The sequence below is a fragment of the Pipra filicauda genome, unplaced genomic scaffold (genome assembly GCF_003945595.2).
Source record: "Pipra filicauda isolate LSUMZ 115617 unplaced genomic scaffold, ASM394559v2 scaffold30_size5312502_pilon, whole genome shotgun sequence".
NCBI classification, from domain to species: Eukaryota; Metazoa; Chordata; class Aves; order Passeriformes; family Pipridae; genus Pipra; species Pipra filicauda.
In genome coordinates this window covers 1,721,411-1,743,394 of record NW_024104432.1, presented here as the reverse complement: position 1 = coordinate 1,743,394, position 21,984 = coordinate 1,721,411, and the positions used below count along the sequence as shown (strand labels likewise).

At 37.4% G+C, this 21,984-nt stretch overlaps 1 protein-coding gene across 1 annotated transcript in view; it reads right to left on the bottom strand.

Moving 5' to 3' along the window:
• Positions 1 to 3,952: 3,952 nt before the first annotated feature.
• GUCY1A2 (guanylate cyclase 1 soluble subunit alpha 2) overlaps positions 3,953 to 21,984 on the bottom strand; it is a 152,927-nt gene continuing 134,895 nt past the window's right edge. Inside the window, exon 8 of the mRNA XM_039383471.1 lies at positions 3,953 to 21,578. Coding sequence (XP_039239405.1) covers positions 21,371 to 21,578 — 208 coding nt within the window. The 3' untranslated portion in view covers positions 3,953 to 21,370. The remainder of the gene's footprint in view (positions 21,579 to 21,984) is intronic.

Genomic DNA, 21,984 nt, shown 5'->3' with positions numbered 1-21,984 from the left:
CAGAGCAAGGGACAAGTATTTGTAGAAATCACTAGATGGTAGGAAAAACGCAAACTATACAATACTATGTCTATTTCCATGGAAATAAAGAGATATTTTAAAGTACAAATTAAATAAATCAAATCATAGTTCTGCTTTACTTGCTCATAAAACTATTCAAATCATTATATCACCACGTTAAGTTTATTATCGAAACTTCTATTAATATATATCTGGAATATATGCAAAACTTTATTTTATCATTTGTGAATGTATGCTAGTAAAAGAAATCATATACACTGATAGAAGAAGGCCCTGTGATCCTAATCTGCTTAGCTAGTTTTTCCTTCCAACAGTGTGATATTTTTATCTGTGAAATCAATTATCAACTCAGTATCATTTAATTAATTCAGCTGCCTGAATACAGTGCTGTTTTATGGCATCTAAGAGATCAATGTGGCATTGGTGAACATGGTCCAGGGTCTACAGAAGCTCTTTGGTCATGTAGGAGCTAGAGGCAAAACAAGGTGAACTAGGGCACCTCAAAGGCAGAAGAAGTCTGTGTTTAGGAAGCTGAACCAATATGCCTTGCAGAAAAATGCATGTTTAACTTCCTTTCCCACATTTTTAAGAAAAATTAGGAGTACAGGCAATGGCTGAAGATCCTTCACCTGTTCATTCTAGCCCCACATAAAACAGGAAAAACTAAAGACCGCAACTTGGATCTGTCAAGAGATACACCAGTTGGTAACTCAGCCTCCTCTATCTCTTGGCTGTATTAAGCTGCATCACTTTGTGCCTCCTTAACCTGCTCAGCACTTTGAACATTTTTGATGGTGCTATATTCTCTATCTAAAGACACACTTTTATATTAGGAACATTTACAATGTTTTATGTGTATGGTCTTTAAAAGACACATAGTCCACTGGAAAGGAAACAGGTTAATTAAATAATTATACTTTCCTTAGGCTTTACCTTTCTGTCAGTCACAAGAATGCAGTAATTTTCTGCATGCAAGTAATTAGAGTTACATACAATATTCCAGACATGATCCCCTAAGTACCTTATGCAATGACATTGATATTTCTCTGTACCTATCAGAAACAGTTCCCTCATGGTTATATTTGGTTTTTTCAGATGACATTAGTGAGTATAATCATATACTTCTTGGTCAATACCCATCTGTCTCTTTTTCTTCTACTGTAATTTCTAAATTATGAGTTTTCAGTTATTAGAGGAATAACTGCAATTAATCCTGGCAGACATTACTTATCCTTTCATCCTGCTTCTATTTTATGTAGTCTGAAGGCTGCTCCTTTCTTCCCTTACTTCATTTGGTTCTTGTTGTGTCGATAACTCCCTCTTTTATGCCATAACAGGTATATTTTTTCCTCTGCACTAAGGTATTTAATGAAAATACTGAATCAAATTGGTCCTCAACTTCAGTTTCTGTTCCACTTAGCCTGTGCATCTCATACATGCCTACATCTTAGGAGGTTAGTAGAACAGAATTAAAGTATGTGGTCTGCTCATACATATAGCATGTAGACCTACAGGAATAGCTTCTTTATTCAGTACTATAATCTATTTGTCTCTGTACTGAACTCAAGGAGGAATATTACACGTAAGAAAACTTAACAATCCTTTTTGCTTAAAGTTCTTATTGACAATGTCTCAGACTACCTCCCACAATGCCTATGTTCCTGGTATTCAGGTAGAGTCAACACGCAGTGGAGTGTTTTTCCCATCAAGATGATGAAAGATCTCCAAGTCTTTCTTGTAACATGATCTTGGCGTACTGTTGGGTCTTCTTTTCTTTCCTTGGTCCACGTATTCTTTTCTTTTTCCTAGTAATAGGGAAAGTGCTGTGAAAGTTCACATGAAACTTGTTTGGGCTGAGACATTTCAGCAGAAATCTTCCTTTTTGATTTGTCCCCTAATGAGGAATTACCAGGCGGTTTTTCCTGTTCCAGGCAATATCCTTTTCAGTCTATAATCCTTACCTTGCATGTTTGCTACCAGAAGACAGCCCACCTCTTTCCCCCCAGACCAACTCTGATGTCCAGACTGTATATGAACAGCACGTTTCCCATGCATTACATTATCTCCCCCTGATGCTGGTCTGACATTCAAATTCTTTTCCTCTCATTCTTCCCCCAGCCTGCAGATCATCCTGGACTCTCTTCTTCCAACGTCTCCCAGATAAAAATATAAACCCAGACTTTTTCTTGAAACGTCCATCTACCCAGTAACTTTTCTGCAACAATATCCATAGGAATGCTATGAGGAAAGAGAGGATTAAAAAGTATTACAAGACCCCAGGCTGGGACACTCTCCCAGATTCCTGCAACAAAGGATTAGTGGCATCCTGAGCTGACAATAGCATGCGGTTCAACATGTTTCCAACCAGCTGATGAAGCTACCCTCCATCAGCTTTTCTAATTGTTCCTATTTTAGTCTCTTGAATGGCACTGAGAGCCACAATTGATTACACAAGTTATAAAAAAAAAAAGTACTTTCCTTTGCATTACTTGTTTTTATTCTGCTGCCTGTAACCTCATCAAAATCCCTCTAATTCTGCCATTGTGAGAAACACAGATTAATAATTTTCTATCCCCTTTTACTATAGCATTTAGAGATCTTTTATCATAGTCATGTCTTTTCAAACCTGAGCAATTCTGAGGTTTCATAATTGTTGTACTTGCCTGCAAAATTTTTTATTCCTATTGTATTCTTCTGTGCTGGAATTATCTGGACTGTATATGGGCATTAAGCTGAAGGCATTCTTTACATTCCTTACGCTCTTTATATTTATACAGTCACATAAACAAAATTTACTGGAGAAAGTGAGATCCCAAAATGTACTGTTATGTCAATAGAAGAGCAGCTCACCCATCTAAGAAGACTCAGAACTGTCTTTATCATAATTTCCTCGTTGACACACAGTATTCTTAAATATATTGTGGACCAGAATTTACTCCCACATACCAGACTTATTCAAATTCACATCTAAAAATTCCAAATAATTTTCTGGAATAACTGAAGACAGGAATAGGCAAATTATACATCTCCTTCTTAGAAAATGTTCACCAGGCTTAAAATCAGCTGTGGCAAGGGCAAAAATCCCTGAAATTCTAGGATAGCTTAGGCTTTCCTTAACTTTAGCTTTAGTCACATGAAAGTCAAGCACACTTGGTACAAAAATGTCAAAATCAACCCCCTACCATGATTTTGAATTAATTGAAATTCCATTTTCTCCCAGTAGCATATTCCACTGAAAAATATTGCAACCAATTCTAGTTAATGGTCTTCTATAAAAAAAAGAGCAGAGCAAAATGGGTCATTTTCTCAGTTGGGGATACAGAAAAGATGAAGAAGGAATGAAAGAGTGGGAAATGCAAGCAGCATTTGTACAGCTGATGACACTACAGCATGCCAACTTCCCTTGTTCTTGTGTTGGTAGCAATGTGCTGAGATTTCACTGCAATATCACCTGTTTTCTCACTCTGCTCTCCAGGACTGAAATCTGGTTTTGCTTTGTTGTTCTACAGAACCAAGAACTGAGCAATCACTGAAATCAGCTGTCATAGTTACTCAAACCAGATATTTTCTTTCCAACAATCTGTTAAATTTCTTAAGAAGCTCTGCCTCAAAATTCCGAAAGTTCAGTCAAGAACAAAGACTTCAGTAAGGTTTTTACATGGTAACATCCATCAAAACCAAAGCTTACATATCAAGAGATATACATGAAATGTGTTTTAAGCATCTAGCATTTTCTTGTAATGCATTTTACTGGTTTGTTTTTTAAAAATAAATTTGGATTTCGATTATAAGGAAAGGTTTGAGATCTAGGAGCAAATAGTTCTTTTCCACAAATATCTTCACTGACTTTTTGGACTGTATCGCCTGAGTTGGTTTTAGTATTTTTAAATTCTGCTCTCCATAGGTAAGCCATCAACAGAAAAAGAGAAAATTTCAATGATGCATTATGACTTTTAATAGACTTTTACATGATTTATTGATGTAAATATGCTGCAAATAAATGGTTGAACATTAAAGGACAAATAAATGTTTTTCCTTTAACAGACAATTTGGAAATGAACAGTATAAATAGAACATAGTCATCACCACTTTATGTCATTCCAATCTACTGTCAATTTCTTTTCATATACAAATTCGACTTTTTTAAATCTTGAATACCTAGAAATCTTGCATAATGAAACATGTTATTTACACTGTGTATGAGTCACAAATAATTACAAATAAAAAGTATACAAAATAACTAAAATGTATCATTACATGAAAAGCAAGGAAGATATAGTAGATGTTCTGATTAACTATAAATGCTTACATATTTGCACATATATTTCTAATCTGAAATTGCTAGATGATATATCTGATGATTTTGATCAGAAATACTAGTTTTATGGCTGCACTACTGGAGAGGAAGCAATATTTTCAGACATAATGAGCCACTTAAGAAACATTTATGGATCTGCATAGGATGAAATGTAGTCATTTTAAAAAACAAAAATAAAATATTCGACATTGCAAAATATAAGCAATTTAATTCATGCCATACAGATACATTGTATATTAAACCAATACCGTCAGATGGCATTGCAAATAAACCATAACAGAGTAGTAACATTTTAAAAATAAGCAATTCACATGGCATTTGTATAATAAAGTAGCAGATGTACAATATTATTTACATTGCAAACCAAAGAGATAATAACCCCATGAAACTGCAGCAAACGAGCTGTTCAAAACATTGATCACAGACCTGATTCATAACATACATAGGCATGTGTGTAGAATGTATGGAAAAATAAATCCTTAGATATTTGGAATGCTGCATTAGACACTGGGTGTGTGAGTCCCCACTATGACCACCCGATGAGGTATGGCCGCAGTGCCCCACCCCGGCTCACAGCATCTGCACTAGGCCCGGCATGAGGCCCCTGGTCCTTTGTTCACTGTTCACCTGAGCACACGTGGAACTGCAGCCTAAATGGCCCATGTAACTAACCTTTAAGTCCAAATGCATGTCAGGGAAAAGCACTGTCCTGTCCCTAGATGGAAAGAGCTACACATTAACGTACTGGACTATGGTTCTGTTTACAGACTGTGTGTTACCCAGCAAAGGTAACTCTTGCAAAATCAGGCCAATGATGGTTTTGCACAGCAAGGAGTGTAGGATACGGTTGCAGAGCTCTTTGCAGACTTTTAGCCCAAACAAGGACTCCTATTCTGTAAAACAGGAGTCACATCATTTTGTTTTGCAAGGATTACCAGGAGGTAGGAAGCCTGCAATTGTTCAGAACACGGGGTTTCTGGCATGGCAGTACTAACCAGGAGTTTGACTGTGATGCAATAATTTGCTTTATTTGTGAAGGCTTAGGACCACCACTGATCAGTCCTGATTCACAATAACATTCAAAGTTCCTACCACAAAACCTTGCTGGAAAGAGAACCCTACTTGCCATGTCGCAGTAGGGTTTTTGGGTATTGACCATTTCAGCAACCAATTTTTAAACAGTGGTTATTAAAAAGGACTGTCACCTCCTGCCCCATGGCAGTATTATATTATATCTACTCAGTAAAAAATTTATCTATGTAAACAGAAATGCAGCTCCTATGAGATGGATGATCAGCGTTGACTACTGTATTTGAATGGTGTTAGTTCCACATGTGGAACACGAAATTTGATAAATGAGCTCTGCCTCACAATTGACTTAATTTGTTTCTTTTTTTTTTTTATTCTTATTTTCTTATAATTTCAGAGAGTTTTCATGACACAAGAAACAGTAGGTAATACAAATCCTGTACTCCTGCCAACATCTGAAATTCCAAATGCTGCAAATTTAATTTTTCCTCGAGATTTGCCACACTGAAATGCATGACCACGTGTTCTGCACTAGCTGAGCAATGTGTCAAGGTGTGTTGTGCCCATACACATCAGCTCTACAGCATAAGGTGAGCCCAGTGCACTTGAAAAGTTGGTCTGCCCCTAGCAGTAAACATAAAATATCCATACAAAACTTATCTCCTGATATAAACGATTGTTCTGCACATGTTTAATGTGGTCCTTTATCCAGGATTTCCAGGCATTGAGCAGCCCAAACAAAGCTATTGACATGGTTGAACAGATGTCAACAAATTCCAGACAGAAAAAAAAAGGTATCACCAAGGAGATAAACCATCTTCTCTGTCATGGGAAAACAAGACTGCAACATACTACCAGATGCAGTCTTCACATATGAGAACCTGAATAATGCAAACTTAAGCTAATTATTTGCCTTTTTAAGCAAGGAGAGAAAAATAATAAATAGTCTGGGTGGTGTTTTGGGCAGCTGGCGATGTAACTGAACTGGAGCGCTTCATATTGTCTTATTACAGTGCTTACAAAACCAAGCTCTAATGACTTCCAGTGAATTAGCTACCTTTGTGACAACTGAAATCAGTCTGGATGGACTTGGCATCTGGGTGGACTTGGTGTCTGGATTGCATTTACTAAGTAATTCATGCAAAGTAATCAAGTAACTTTTTTTACTTTGAAGCTGTCTTGGCTTCAAAAGAAAGATTGTGAGGGACAAAATAAATATTTTATAAGCAGCTCTTACGTATATCAGCAAATGTTAAAGAAGAAAAAAACCAATAACTTCCCTGTTGTAGCACTTTTATAACCACACACACACATTTTTTGTGTGTAAAATTTCTCGATTTGTCTTAATATTCTGCCTTCTTTGATCACCTCTTCAGTGACTTAGCTCTGAAATAGAGGTATTCTGGTCACAATTAGGAAAAAAATGTTCTTCAGTGGAGTTTCTCTGGAGAACATTTTTATGGATATTGTGTTACTAATACGACAAAAAATAATTAAAGTGAGCTACCTACCAGAGGACAAGGTCAAATAAAGTGAGAACTGTCTTGAAGAAACCTTGTATGGTTCTTTTTTTAATCCAGATAATTGCTCCATTACAGCACACTTCCACATAAAATGGGAAACAGAAATTAGAACAGTTTTTTATGAAGACTGGTACCAGTGTCTGTGGCAAAGGTTTCATCAAACATATCCATTTTAATGACTCAAGAAACTGCGAAACTGAATAAGCAATGCAAGAGTTCCAGAACTTACTCAGCTGAACTTCAAAGGGTTTTTGTTGTTTTGCTGATCACTAGTAACTCATAAATGAAATATTGGATCTATTTCTTTATGAATCAGGTACTGTGTAAAGGTCATGCACTGAAATAGCTCATTACTTCTCCATTTCAAATGCATTAACGGGGAATCAGTAGGATGGAGCCCACCACAAGTTAACTAGAAGCATGAAAAAAGAGTGTTATTGTTCATATTTAGATAACTGTTCATATTTAGACAAGGTAAAATTTTGCTTGGTCCTGTGAAGAACAAGAAAACCTGTATTTTGATTATAAACATTTATATGAATACTAGCCTAAAACTAGAAGCATTGAAATAGATGAGAGTATATTGTATATTGCTTTTCTTATAGAGTGCACATTGTGTTTCTAATATGGTGACAAACAAGTAAAATCTTTTAGAACAAACTAAAAGGACCTCATTGTAACAAACACCATTATAGTAGGGCACACTATGAAAGCAAGATGACAAGTCACAACATAGTGCAGGCATGCTGTTAAAAGATAATCTGGAGTACTCTTAGAAGGCCGTTTTATCCTTCTGCTATCTGCTAACAACATACCTGCATGAGTTTTGTAAAGTTCTTTCTTCTTGTTTGAAGCCCTCGGTGGCTTTGAAAAAGGAAGGGTAAAAAAAGGCAAACTGTTTGTCCTCAGCTACACTTTGGAAGAATCATATCACCAAAGTCTACTCAAAAGGAGGCAAAAAGATAAAATTAAGAAGTATCAATAGAAGCAGAACAGAACAAGGTCGTTTAACAAATTATTAGTTTCTTCTAAGGAAGGCCCAGACTATTGGCACTGTTTGCATTTCCTAGAAAAAAGAAGTGGTTTATCAGGAGGAGATTCAGGAAAGGCGTTCACTGATCTCTGTAAGCCTGCAAGATATACAAATAGCATCTGCTTTTCTATTTCCCAGCAACACATGAAGAAAGACTCCTTGCTGTATGCAGGTCTGTGTAAACAGTTACTCACAAAGCAGTGATTTTAAAACAAGAAGAATAAACTTTAGATTACATTTTTTCCAGAAGCCTGTAAGGTCACAGCTATCAAGACACACATTGTTATAGGAAGAGCAGTACAAATGTTAAAGCTCTTAAGACCATATATAGTTCACTGCACACACAAATTTCCCATGGCCTACACATATGGCACATCAATTTTTTACATAGACTCATATTACCACGGAGGGATTAATACTGAATTCGGATGTGTTATACTGCTGCTGTGGCCTTGAATAACCTGCTCAATGACACATTACAGGCCTGGTTGGTACATATATCATGCACTTCAACTGCTCACAGTTAAAGACACAAATGACAGAACCAAACTTCATTGGTTTTTGTTTGGTTTTTTTCAAGTAAGTAAGTCTTTGGTTGCTTTGGGGAAGCAATAATAACTGAAATAGCAACTTTCAACCAGAGGTACTTACTGGAACTTCCAGACCATTAAGTCTGCCAAACGACGCCCAGTAAAAAAACTGAAATGCAGCATGTGATAGTTTGTATGGACTCTGCTTCCATTGACAGGTGGATTCCTTAGCAGAACAGCTAGTTACAGGACAAGTAACCAGATTCAATTTTGCAATTACTCCCTTGGTTTCAGTGCGGGAAGATCTTGGCTTGTATGCTTTCTGACCTTTTCTGTTCATGCCATCTCACAGCAATACCTAAAAACATCTAACCTGCCACATCCCTTCCCAGTAGATTGCAGGCTGATGTTTTAAAATAATGTTCAGATTTACAGAGTACTAAAATTAATCTCTTAGCCCCTAAGTTGGCAGAAATGTCTAGAGACACCAGCTTATTTCCTCTGTGTATTACTAAAATGTAAATAGCGTCATTAATTAGATTATCTTTTATCTGTAAGAAATTTTATACAAACAGCTTCGGTTCACAAACATCACAGTGCTCTAAACCTTGATAGAGCTTTAGTAGTCTTTAATGGCATCCAAGATTATTTTAATGCTAAGCATCCATTGTTGATAGCGCAAGGTTGTAATCTTGTTAGTGCAGAATGCTTGTACGTCTCTTCAGAGAAGCTTTATAAGACAACACTAAACCAGTATTACGGAATTACACAAAAAGCATTCGCACTGAGGGGAGATTTGGCATTCCACAGGAGTGCAGACTTTGAGGTGGTCACTCACATTTTAGGAGGACCAAATATTTTTATCCAGCTTCCAAAACAGGGAAGTTTGAAACAAGACAATGTGCAGCTCATAGCTCTTCCTAAAATTCCCACTCCTAAAACGGAGCATCGTGAACTCAGGTGAACATCCATCTTCCTACAATTATCCAGGCTATCTTCACATGTCTGTCTCTGTTATTAAAGATGTTTTTGACCACCTTAGGCATGAATGAGCCCTCAGATATTACTTTGGCAACACTGAAATTAAAGGGAAAAGTTGAAAGATACAACTCTAAGGCATCAAAGTTAATTGTTCTCTAGCATTACCTGTAGAGGAAATGAAGATGAGCCTGAATGAATTGCCAGTTAAATCACCAATTTCAGAATTACAGATGACTCCTGGAAAAAGTGTTTAAACAAGTATCAGAAGTATGAGATTTTCCATTTTTGGTTTCATGAATTTCATGACTCCTGATTAGATGGGAGAGCCAGGATCACAGTGACAGACAACTGGAAATTTGTTATCAGTTCTTCTAGGCGAGATATTGCATGCAAAGTTCAATTTGCTCTCAAAGGTTTTGGAGAGAGACTGAACTATGACTTTATGAGCCTAGGCTCTGAAGTTCATGCCAATAACACTAGCTTGTTTTGCAAAAGTTTCTCCTTATCATGAATTTATCCCACTGAAATATATAAATATGAACCACTAGATAATTTTTAGTAATATTCAGTTCCTTCTTTAAAGTTGGCCACAGAGGCAGAGCAATGTGGCAAAAAGAATTAGGGAATTATATGTGGCTGTGAAACATGGGTTGGACTCTCCAGAATGGTGATCTGAAAATGCCTTAATATTTATATGTTACACCAGTAATTACACAAACAGAATACACATAGCCTCTTCAAAGCACCATGGGATTCTGCAAAGAAGAACTTTAGCAGAATTTTAGTAAACTGGGAAAGATTAACATCAAATCAAGAAGGAATGCGAAGTCAGTCCTAGAAGTGGAGCCCACCACAGTTACTATTCTCTTAAAATATTAACCCAAACAGTTACTATTCTCTTAAAATACATGGCTGAAAAATACCAGTGTCATTAATCTCTGGGCTCTAAAGTAATTGAAATTTAACAACTAAAGGGATGATGATGGCAATGCCTTTCACTGAAGATAGAATAGATGCCAAAGATACATGACTTGTTCAGAGCAATCCCAAGGGTAGATGATAACATATCCATATCTCAAGACAGCTATCAGGGAATGTCCATATATTTTGTATTATTTATTCCTAACTATTTTTCTACATACTTAAGCAGTCATATCATGTTCTATAAAATAAAAAGTATGCCATGGAATGTGTACATAATGCGTAGGATGTGCAATGCAGATAACTGCTGGTGCTGCTTATCCTGACATTTCTGTTTCACCACTGAACCTTAATGCCACGATAATAATGGTACACAGTGAATGCCAGATAAATGGCATTGATGCTAATTAAATCCCAAAACCAAGATTAGTCTTGACCTCTCTTACAATGATGACCAAAGGCTTCTGCAACAACAGAATTTGCAAAAAGGACTCTAGCTTATAAGAAATCTAAAAGAGAATGAGCATAAATACTTTGCAAATATTTTTCACAGATATTTGATTTGCTGACATACATTATTATTTATACCCTACACTTGTCAATGCCTCAGATCTGAAATGCAGAGGTTTTATAACAGGTGTGCAGAAAAGACACATGCTACAGAAAGAATTTCTAAAGAAAGTGGTGAAGATTATTCCTGAGCTTCTGAATACATAAGTAAAAAGAATTACTTAAGTCATAGTAGAAACTGTATGAAACTAGTACCAGCCCTGTCTTCAGCTGAGACCCAACCTATACCTTGAAGAACTTCTCATCTTCACCAGACAGGCTGAGGTTCCCTATCTGCAGTGCACTGCTGCACCTTCAGGGTCATATGCAGAATTGTGGAATTGTTCTGCTATGGAAAAGAAGTAACTGAAGAAGAATGAAGAACTGGTTTGTTTTGTTTAGTTTGTTAAATCCAAGCAAGTAGCAATATAGCAATATGAATTTTCAAAATCATGGCACAAAAGAGAATTCTTTAAAATGCAAATGTTTGAGGCAATAGAAAATAATTACCCACTTTTTAGTAAAGATGCTGAGGTTTAGAAACTTGCTTTCTCTGTAGCTCTGTTATTAGATTTGGGTATGGGGATTTTAGTTTTTATTTTTCAGTTGAATACATTTAGCAGTAAATTATGTCCCCCTCCCTCCTGCAAAGAAGATAGAAATGTCAAGCCAAATACTCTTCTTCTCCAGTATTCAAATAATGGCTTTAACATGACTTTCTTGAAGTACATGACTTTGAAAGGTCTGTGGCCAAACTGATTCAGCTGATAAAGCAGAAACTGCAAGGTGGATCTAGAAGGTGAATAAAACAGAATGAAGACTAAATACTGCTGTTCTCTGCTTTGTGATTCAGACTATTTTTAACGTAATTTTATGGGTAACTTGCTTTCAGTTGAGCATTTTTTGCTGCTTTTTCTCCAGATGTTACGATATTTTGATGTACCTTCACCTTTGTTACTGAATTAATCCTTCTCTGGCAAACCCATAGTGTCTATTTTTGGCTCCATGAGCTACTAATCCAGTTTCTCTGACAACTGCAATTTGTCGGAAGAAATGAATAGCGTTACGTTTTCTCAGAGCTATGAGCCCGTTTGAGAAATTAGCTTCTTAGCTGACCTTCAAAGCAAGGGAGAATAATGTGCCTGCAATTCCACAGGGTTTGGATTTCATTATCATATCAGTGTGTATGAGATGGGACAACCTGCTGCACAACCCTGACTCTCTGTTTTGTTTTCCTGGTAATTATAGAAACTGTTTATCTGCAAGTTTTCTCAGCTCTTGAGGACAATACTATTTCTAATCCCTCTTCTCTAGAGAGTGACAGTTCACACTGCAGAGGACTGCATATTATTGATTCTTCCCAAGAAGTTTCCCACAGCCTCCATAACCATGATTGTGGTGAAAATCACCACAGATGCCTAAGGATCAGAATGGCACTTGCAAACAGAAGAGAGAAATATGGGAGCAGTATAGCAGAGTGGCAGCCCTGGATCTTTCCACTTGTCTGTTTCAGAGCCTGACACAAGATCCTGTCTGAGAATCTGGCTACCCCAAGTGCATAACAACACTAACACAATTTAGGGCAGGTCAGATAGAAGCTTTAGTAAATATGATCATAGTGGGAGAATGTTCAGCCACCACCTTGCCCTCTGCTCTCCTGTTCTTTATCCAGCGATTGCAGAGACCAACCTATATACTCTTTCAGGGTGGAAAAAATGGTGAGGAAGAATGATCATTTCAATGTTAAAAAAAAAACAGATATCCATTCCTCATAGCAATGGATTCCTTAAGTAGTTTGCTAACTGCCACTATTCCAAGAAGGAATCAAGCAGTAAATAACATGATGATTTGGAGAGATGGTTCTTTGTTTCTATTTCACATCTAGTTTTGCATTCAGTGGTGAAACTCACAAAGGAATTCTTAGTCCTACCTCTAGAAAAGTCAAATAATACAAAAAAACAGGAGACTCTTTGCATTTAAACTTCTTAGGTTTTCTTTTTCTGCCACAATTTTAGTATGCAACTAGAAATTCAACTATTATTAAAAAAAAACAAACCAAACCAAACCAAACAAACAAACAACAAACCCTAAAAAAAATTGTTCATTTCTTACGCAATTCCACTAAAAATCTAATGATTATGGACTCTAAAATTCATCTTTATGCCTTGAGAGTTCATGGTATTATGTACAGTACTTTCTTGTACTATGTATGAATAATCTCTGGGTCATCCAGCTTCCAAATAGATGAAAGCTAACATCAACTGCACTTCTATATACAGCTTCTCTCTTCTACACACATACTTTGCTTTCTTCAGACACTTTCTCTCTGTAAGATTCTTCCCTATACACTTGCAGGACCTACAAGAAGTTTCCAGAGAGGAATGCTTACACACTTAAACACTGACAGGTACATAGGATTAATTTGGAGATGTAATAAGAAAGTAAATCTTAGAATCACCTGACACTCCCTCAGTGGATGAGTCAAATTGGATAGAATTGGCTTAACAGTGCTTTCTCCCTTACAATCCCTCAGAACATTATAAAGGTCGGTAACAAGCCTCATCCCCACTGAAGATCAGAACATTCATATACTCACAGCAACTCATCTGGGAGCATCACTTTGAAAAAAGGTGTAAAAAACTGCATAGATTAGAAAAAATCCACATTTCATCATCTAGGTTAGCACTAAAAAAATGTACCTTTGCTGCTGGTTGGTACTTAGAATTTGCTTTCATACATCATCATGAACAACACTTCAAAGAAACATAAATGATACGGATTTATAATCCACATTTCCAAAACTTATTTAGGCACTCAGAACCTCAGAATCACTCAGCAAAGTTTGGTTCAACCTTCAGAAAGAGATTGTGTTTAAGCAGAGAAAGTGGGATTGAGAGGTATGTCCCTTGTGCGACTTTAAAAATTTTACCTTCTCCTTTTTAGCAAATGTAAATAATCTGAACTGGGCAGCCATGCTTTAAGTATACAGTTTCAGAATGATTTCAATCAACCAGAAGTGCCATAGAAACTTCTAAAATAAATATACCTGTCAGTAACTCTTTTTCTTTTCCATATGATCTGTTCTCTCATGCAATGGCTCACTTCTAAAAAAATCTCTTCTTGATAGTTATTTACTCCTAACCTTGCTCTTTTGCAATGAGTTCAGAAACTCTGATATTGATTTAACAGTATGGTCCAACCTCATTAAGGAAGGAAAAAATAACATCTTAGAGGTGTACTGGTAATAACAAATGTCAGAATTGATTAAACAGTATTTGCTCTCTCTGGGTATTAATCAGTTTTAGCATCTGTTTGCTGTTGTGTATAAAGCAGAAGTCATCCATTATATATACCTGCCTGTTTTATTGCTCATATTTATCATTTCTGGGTATATCTTACATCTCTTACCGGTACTGTTTTTTCTAGGATGTGAGACCAGCCTTACTCAGTGGGCAGACTTTTAAAATGCTCTCTTTACAACCAAAATGCTTTTCTAATTCTTATCTACAGTTCTGATTTTGCTCTTCCTTATTTAAGTAAGTAGCAACATATATTTTTAGAAAACTAACAAAAAGACACCATCTTGTAAAATCAAACGATTCCACTACATGCTCTTCTTCTGTGAGGAAGAGGATAGAAGGACAAATACATGCCAGGGCATTATTCCACCATTTAATGTTCAGCTAGAAGGTGGTTTGTTAAGGTGATAGGTGTTGTACAAGAGTCTACACAGAAGAGATTAGCATGGCTTTATTTATTGCTTCAAGTGTAGTCATCAGAGAGTATTGCTAAGGAATAACTACCTAGAAAATGAGTAACTCAATGCGAGACCTTCTGCTAATGGAAAGTTAATTCTGGGCCTACAAATTTACAAAAACACAAAAAATGTATGCTAATGATAACCTGGCAACTCTCTCTCTGCTCTTAGAATATATATAATTTATCACCATCTTTATTACAGGACAACTAACAAGGTTTATGCAGGCATTCTAGCATACAGTTCAGGTGAACTTGGCACAGAGGTTTTGCATAATTGGGCTAAGAGCTCAGAGCTGAAAAGCTTTTCTAAATCACAATCCTAATGGTATCCAGTAGTTGTGATTGGCAGTGCTGGCCTCATCTGTAAAGGGTTCAGACACTAGGAGTAGAGATGTGCAGACCTGCAGCAGCACATGTTCTTAACAGTCACCATGGTTACCATTTAAAACTTTATTTATTCTGGAATGTGCTTATCTATCCCTCTGACACTTAATTTGATTCGATTTATTTTGGCCAATGCAAAATGCGGGAAAGCAGCAAGACTAGATCTGAGAAACAGCACCTGGGCTGAAAAGAATGTAATTCAGTGGGATCGATCTCACTTGGCCATCTTAAAAAACAGATTTCTAGTCTAGATTTGCATCTGTGGTCACTGAGAAAGTTAAGCACGCTCAGGGATTCAGGCAGCATCATGCTGTATCTAGAGCAGACGGGACAAGTGCCTGAAACACATATCTGTCCCCCAGTCTTCAGAGGAAACTTGATTCTTGGAATGCCAAAGTGGGCCAGAGAGCTGAAGGCACTGCTGCAGCCAAGGTAGCCAGTGTGTCGCTCTTGATTCACTTTAAATCTGCTGCCTCCCTGGTAAACACTTGTTTCTCTGAAATTCTGTCTTATCTTTTTGTCCAAAATAAAACATGTTCTGTCTTAATCTACCTTTGGAAACTAAAGTCCCTGGACAAACAGCTGGTTTAACATCTGCCTCCACTGATTCTTCTGCTAAGGCTGCCAGCAAAGTTGCCGCTTTGCATCACATGCTATATTGGCCTCTTTAATGAGAACCCCAGCCCAGGGGGAAGCAGACTGAAATGCTTCATGCTATTTTTCATAGGCCATTTCGTTGCCATAGTGACACAGTGATACTAACCTGGACCACAGATAACTGGAGGTCAACCTTTCTAAGCCACAGGAATAAGTAAGCATGTGCAGAGGTGAATGACCTGTTGCCTGTGACTGAACTGTTGCCTTCCTCAGTTTCACTGTTTTTCTTTTTTTCATGTGTGATTAACAGCCAAGCCACAAAAAATCAATCATGTTTATGAGGTTAAACAGTTTACAGATTTTTGTTGTAAGCCTGCTCATGCACTGCAAATTAGTAATGTTGTTAAGGACTAACTCCTATCTGCACAGATAAAACATTCTATTTGCACAGATAAAACATGCTAAGAACACGCCATGGACTGTTAATGCACTAACTTCACCCAAATCCACCAGTGACAATTTGCACTGCAGTCTTCTCCCTCTCTAGGGATGTGAGTGCCTGCCATGTCATTGTAGCAGTTTTGTCTTTGCTGCAGGGAAGAGAAACATCAGCCCCTTAACACCAGTTATTCTTTAGATATAAGCAGCCATGTCAACAATATATGCTAATAGGAAAAATAATAGAAATTATTCACTATCTATATCACACACAGTGTATTAAGGGAAGGAAAGTGGGGGTGTTTTGAATAGCAGAAGCCTGACCAAGAGCAGGACATAGCATGCAGGATGATGGAATTATGAACAGTAGCAGAAGCCAATTAACTCCTGCCTGTTGAATCTCCTGCACACTCAGCATCTTCAATTCATCCACAGCCTCTACTGTCACTGGCACCCTCAATCCTAGTACAGTGCTATGAATAATGTATTACCTTGAGGGAAGGGAACCAACTGTTTCTGAGTTTGACAAGCTTTTTTAAGCTTCTTGTTTTGTTGCTAATTTAAGCATGTTGCTATTTCCAATACTACACATGTAAAATTTTGGAAGAGATCCCCAGAACCCAAAAATGAAGCCAGAAGCTCTGAGACTGCACTAGGATGAGGAATTAGCTCTTCTAAGTGAGCTCTGAGAACTCAGCAGAGGAGAAGTAGTGGTCTGAGACCTGAAGAGGAAAACCCAGAAAATGTCCTAAGTTTGCAATGCTGCTGTTGGATTACAGCTTTCTTGGTAGGATGGTCTGCATGAGTATGCAAGTGTGACAGCTTGTGACAGCTGAAGAATTTGAAAGCTGTCCAGCAGTTAAACTTGCCCCAACAACTGATGCAGGTTTCAGACATTTGCAATTCAACACAGCAGATTTGTTGGTATTTTTTCCCTTCATTTTTAAATGGCTGGGGAGAAAGATCTCTTCAGAGCAATTGTGAAACTGGTTATCAGAGTTTAAGCCACAGTGCAGTGCTGATACTTCTAAATACATGCAACATGTCATGATTTTGCACTGCTTGGTTTATATAGGAAAAACTGAAAGAGGGCTGTTAAATATGCCTGATCCTGCTGTTAGGCTTGGTAGGGAACACCATAAGCACAGGAAGAGATAGCATTGTGAAATGGTATATGCATACATGAACTGCAGTAGGACCTGTTAATGACTCAACCACAAGCATTTCTTCAGAACAGACAATTCCCATACAAGATTTCCCAGGTTTTAAAAGCTTTGGTTTTCTGTTTGCAGAGGCATGCTTCCAGACTTCAAAAAGCCTTTCTAAACAGACTCAGATCTGAAACTGGTTGTGGGAATGAGCAGTGAAGCCAAAACCACAATCACAGTTAATGACTATTGGCTCTCTGGAATTAAAAAAAAGAAATATCCTTTGGGATCCTGCAAGAAAACCACACTTGTAGAGTCCCAGCTTAGTAGCAATTCTCCCATGCAGAGGTTTTTGTCTTTGAATGGCAAATATTACCAGAGTGATGCAGAACAAAATTTATCCACCACTCTACCACTTCCATCACTATTTCCTTCTTGCTCTGAGTTCCTGACCTCCATGCACTGCATCACAGAAAAGCCTGTGTGATGGGGAGCTTCAATCAGGCAGAAAAATCTGACACAAATCTGTAAAAAGTGCTCGGGGGGAATGACTGTTGGCTCTGTTTACTTGGGCCTCATGATTTTTGTACAAAAAAAAAGGCCACTGGATCTGCCTCTGTGATCAGTTCATGGTCTCTCATCTCTCTGAGATTGGAGCAGAGGGAAGCTGCACAGAACAGGTTTGCGGCAAAGAGACCGATGAGCCCAGATAGGGTCCTCACATCAGCTTTCCTCTGCCTTGTTCAGGCACTATGCAGTAGATCTCCTCCCTCTCTCTTCAGAGGGGTGGATTTGTTCCAAACAGAAACTCAAGACAGCAGATGTGGCTACTTGCAGCTATGTGAAGAAACAGAAGCATGTACATTCTTACTCAGAGGTACAAAAGATCATCTGTTTTATAGGAAGGAAAATACTGAAAGAAAGTTTTAACTACAGTATATGATTTCTGCATCCATTTCAGTACCTCTAACTTCTCCTCCTCATCATTCCAAGGTATAACATTCTGAGAACTTTTCTATTTATGAAGACAATGCCAGGCAAATGAGAACACTTTCCCTATCACTAAAAGTAAGTGTTGTTGAAGAAACATTGAATCTGACTACTACGTATTTGGCGTCACAGCATCAATCTTGATAATAAATTTCATTTAACTTCATAAAGGTGTCCAACAAAAAACACTTGCAACCTAAAATTAAAGGCAGCTGATGCAACTACAAAGTTAAAAAGTGCTGAGAATTTGTTTTACACTTTTCTCACAGTAACATAGAAAAGTGTTCCTAGATAGCCCAAATTTTTTTATTAACTTCCCTTGTCATAACACAGAAACAATAACATAATACTTAGCATCAGTGCTGAAGTTCTAGGTATGCTACCTTTACACAAGCTTATAAAAAGCAGAAACTATATATTCTTATACAGTAAGTCTGCTCTAATTTGGGGAGTTAGGTGACTTATTTGCAAACACTGTCATTGTCTCCATGGTGATGCTGACACCATGCATCTCTGTGATTATGAATTTCCTTATACAATAAAGAATCTCTGAGAGGATGAGGATGGTGATACAATCTGTTTTAGATGGCTTCTCCAATTTGCTAGCAGAATTAGCATTTATCCACCATTTCCTATGAAAATGTTTCCATCAAACAAGATCAGCTACAGAATTAACCTAAGGCATTTCCTATTGGCAACTGTCAGAGACAAGTTGAGCCACAAGCTTTTGGTCCAAACCTCTATGTTTGTTCTCATCACACAGGACTGTGAGTGGTGAGAAGAGAAAAAGAGCTTGGCCAGAGAAATTGGCACTCTGACAACAGCACCTACTGAACAATGAGGATGTGCCAGTGAAGTCAGAATGAAATCTCAATCTACTGACAGCTATCTGAAAAATTTTCACTCTAGGGAACTAGGTATAGGTATCAAAACCACAGATTTATTAGCTAGGAAATAGTGTTCCTCTTTCAGTGTTGAAACATGAACTTTGATCCATTTATGATTCTTGCATGTCTCACTGGTGTTCCCAGGGAAAAAATGCACGCTACATCCTGTGTCTGTGCAAACTAATAGGCTAAAACTTGTCATCCTGGGCAGAAAATTCTCAGATCTGTAGTATGGGGGGAAATTCTGCAACCTCAAGCTTGAACAGTTTTTATAAGTCATTTTTCAGACAGGCCATAGAGCTGCAGATGCTGTTTATCAAGGCAGATAACAGATTAACTCCTCCAATCCCAAAGATTATCTAGTATCAATGTTCTAACATCAGTGTTGCTCTATTAAGTGAGTGAATGTCCATTTAAGTAAGTTTCTGGGCTAATTCCAATGCACCTACCCTCCTCAGGCAATAAAAAAACCCACTCCTGCATCATAAGTTCAGATGTCTTTGATAGGCTGAAGTCTGTACAGGTTCAAGGCAGAAAGATCTAACTGAATAATCTGGACATATGGTGAAAGTTATTTACTTATTTTCATAACGTCTCACATTATGGCTACTAAATCCATAAGCAAACTCACTTCTGGTCTGGATTAGATAAATGCAAAGTTTCTCATGCCTCCTAGTGCTGTTGAGTCTTACCTTTGATTACAGTGAGCTTTGATTAGGCTCACGTAAAGCAAAGCCACTTTGAATCAGTGCACAAGTTTTAACAATATGCAAGCGCAGAATGACATCAGCCCACATCAGTACAACCCCAAAGGCAGTACACCTACAGAGGAAAACTGTCTGCCATTATTTTGAAAAGAAAAATCTGAGAAATAAGCAATGCTGAAAACGTGCCTATTAGGGGACAGATACACATCTTACTTCAACTGGATTAACTGAAGGAAATAATACTATATTCATTTACAACAGCAAAGAACTGGACTTTTTTTTTTTCAATTGACCTGGACTAATCTAAATCTTGAACTGCCATTTGCACTAACCAGGGAAAGTACTGCCTTCCTATTTTTGGTGGTTTTTTGATCTTCATTAAATAAAGCAGGAGACCTTCAAGCCAATCCAGCAATAGAGGAAATTTCCATATGAGCAATCATTATTAACAGATTGGATTTGAAATAATCAATCTGGACTAGAAGCACAAGTCCAAATAAAAAATGTGGAAAACTAGTTCCCAGAGAGCTTCCAGTGTCTGCTGGAATTCCTCAGAATAAGTTTTCACAAGACCAAATTTTTAAAAAAAGTTCAGGGTTTCTACCAAAATTCATTTTGACTGATAATTTAGAGGGTAAACAAGCCCCACTGCAGAGAACTTTTCTGTTTGTCCACATATTGATCTTCTGCACTTTGTTTGCATTGTTCTGGAAAGACTAGACATACAGCACTGTATGACAAATACTGAACATTATTTTATATAAGAAGACAATGCTCATCTAAAGCTTTAGCATAAACATCAGGTAAAGAGATTTACCAAAGTGGGATCTTTTTCCTGTAAAATATTGGTATTTTTGTTGCCAAAAAAAGTCAAGAAATGCCTTCTTCCTACTTGTATAATAATACATTTGATTGGTAAAATGTATGAAATACACAGCAACTTCTTCTGAAAAGCTGTCTAAGCTCACTCAGTTTACAGTATGTGGAATGTAATTATCCAGAAACTGAAATATGTATAAAAATAGGTAAAATTCCTACAATATTTGTATTAAATTATAATTCCTGCTGCCAGGAAGGTTACAACAGCTCTACAGTACATGTATGAAATGCTTGTTCATAAAGTTAAAAAACATCATTACCTTACTGAAGAACACATTAAATGTAGGAATGCATAATCAGAACTGACTCTCAATTCTGCTTAGCTGGTGCAAATCTACAGAGAACCACCATCATTTCCGCACAAAACAAAACCAACCTCTAATTTGAGAGTTGGGGTGTTGTTTCGTTTTGTTTGCCATAGAGGGGTCAGACTGAAGTTTATGAAAGAAATTCCTCTGGAAGTGGAAATAAATTGCTTAATATTTTTTTTCCTATCTCCACTTTGTTTACTGGCAGCAGTCACCCACCTTTTAAAATGATTATTGCCTGACATTTCATGGAGCGTTTACCGCCTGTTCAGAACAAAGCAGAGACATACAAAGAACTTCCAACTCCCCTGTCATGACCCAGTTCTGGGCTTGTGCTTTTTTGACGAGTCTTTGATCTCCAGCAGGCCTCATAGGCTAGTCTCCCGGAGGAACATGGTGCCAATGTTGTAAGAAACCTTTCTCACTCTGGCAGATGTGATGGAGGGTTTTGGAGGCTTCTGACCACTTCTGACCTCAAGGAAGTAACAGATCCCAGGAATTTCCTTTGGAAAGTTTTCTGGAAGCTCTTCTCGGGAACGAGGGATAAAAATAAAATTTTCTTCCTTTTTCAAAAGCCTAGGGGGAAAAAAACAAAACAGAACAGAGGGGTATAAATAACTGTAAAACACATTCCAGAAACGTCTCTTTGGAAAAGGTTGATCCCATGTAGTATCAAGTGAAAAATGAGTTAACAGTATTATGTAATATCTAAAGAAATCCTAAGTCTGGATCCTTAGCTGATATATATGTACTTATCATCGTGAACTTCAAGGAGCTGTTGACTGAGATCAGCTGCAGGAATGGCCCCAAAAAAACATTGTCTGAAAATTAGTGTCAGCATTCAGAAAATAAAGTACCAGAAAGGGAATTGAATTCATAATGGTCATTGTCCATAAAGTATCATTTCACTCAATTAAAACACTCCAGTCTGGACAAAACTTAACAGAAATAAACATTTCAGAGTGATGACTACCACCACACT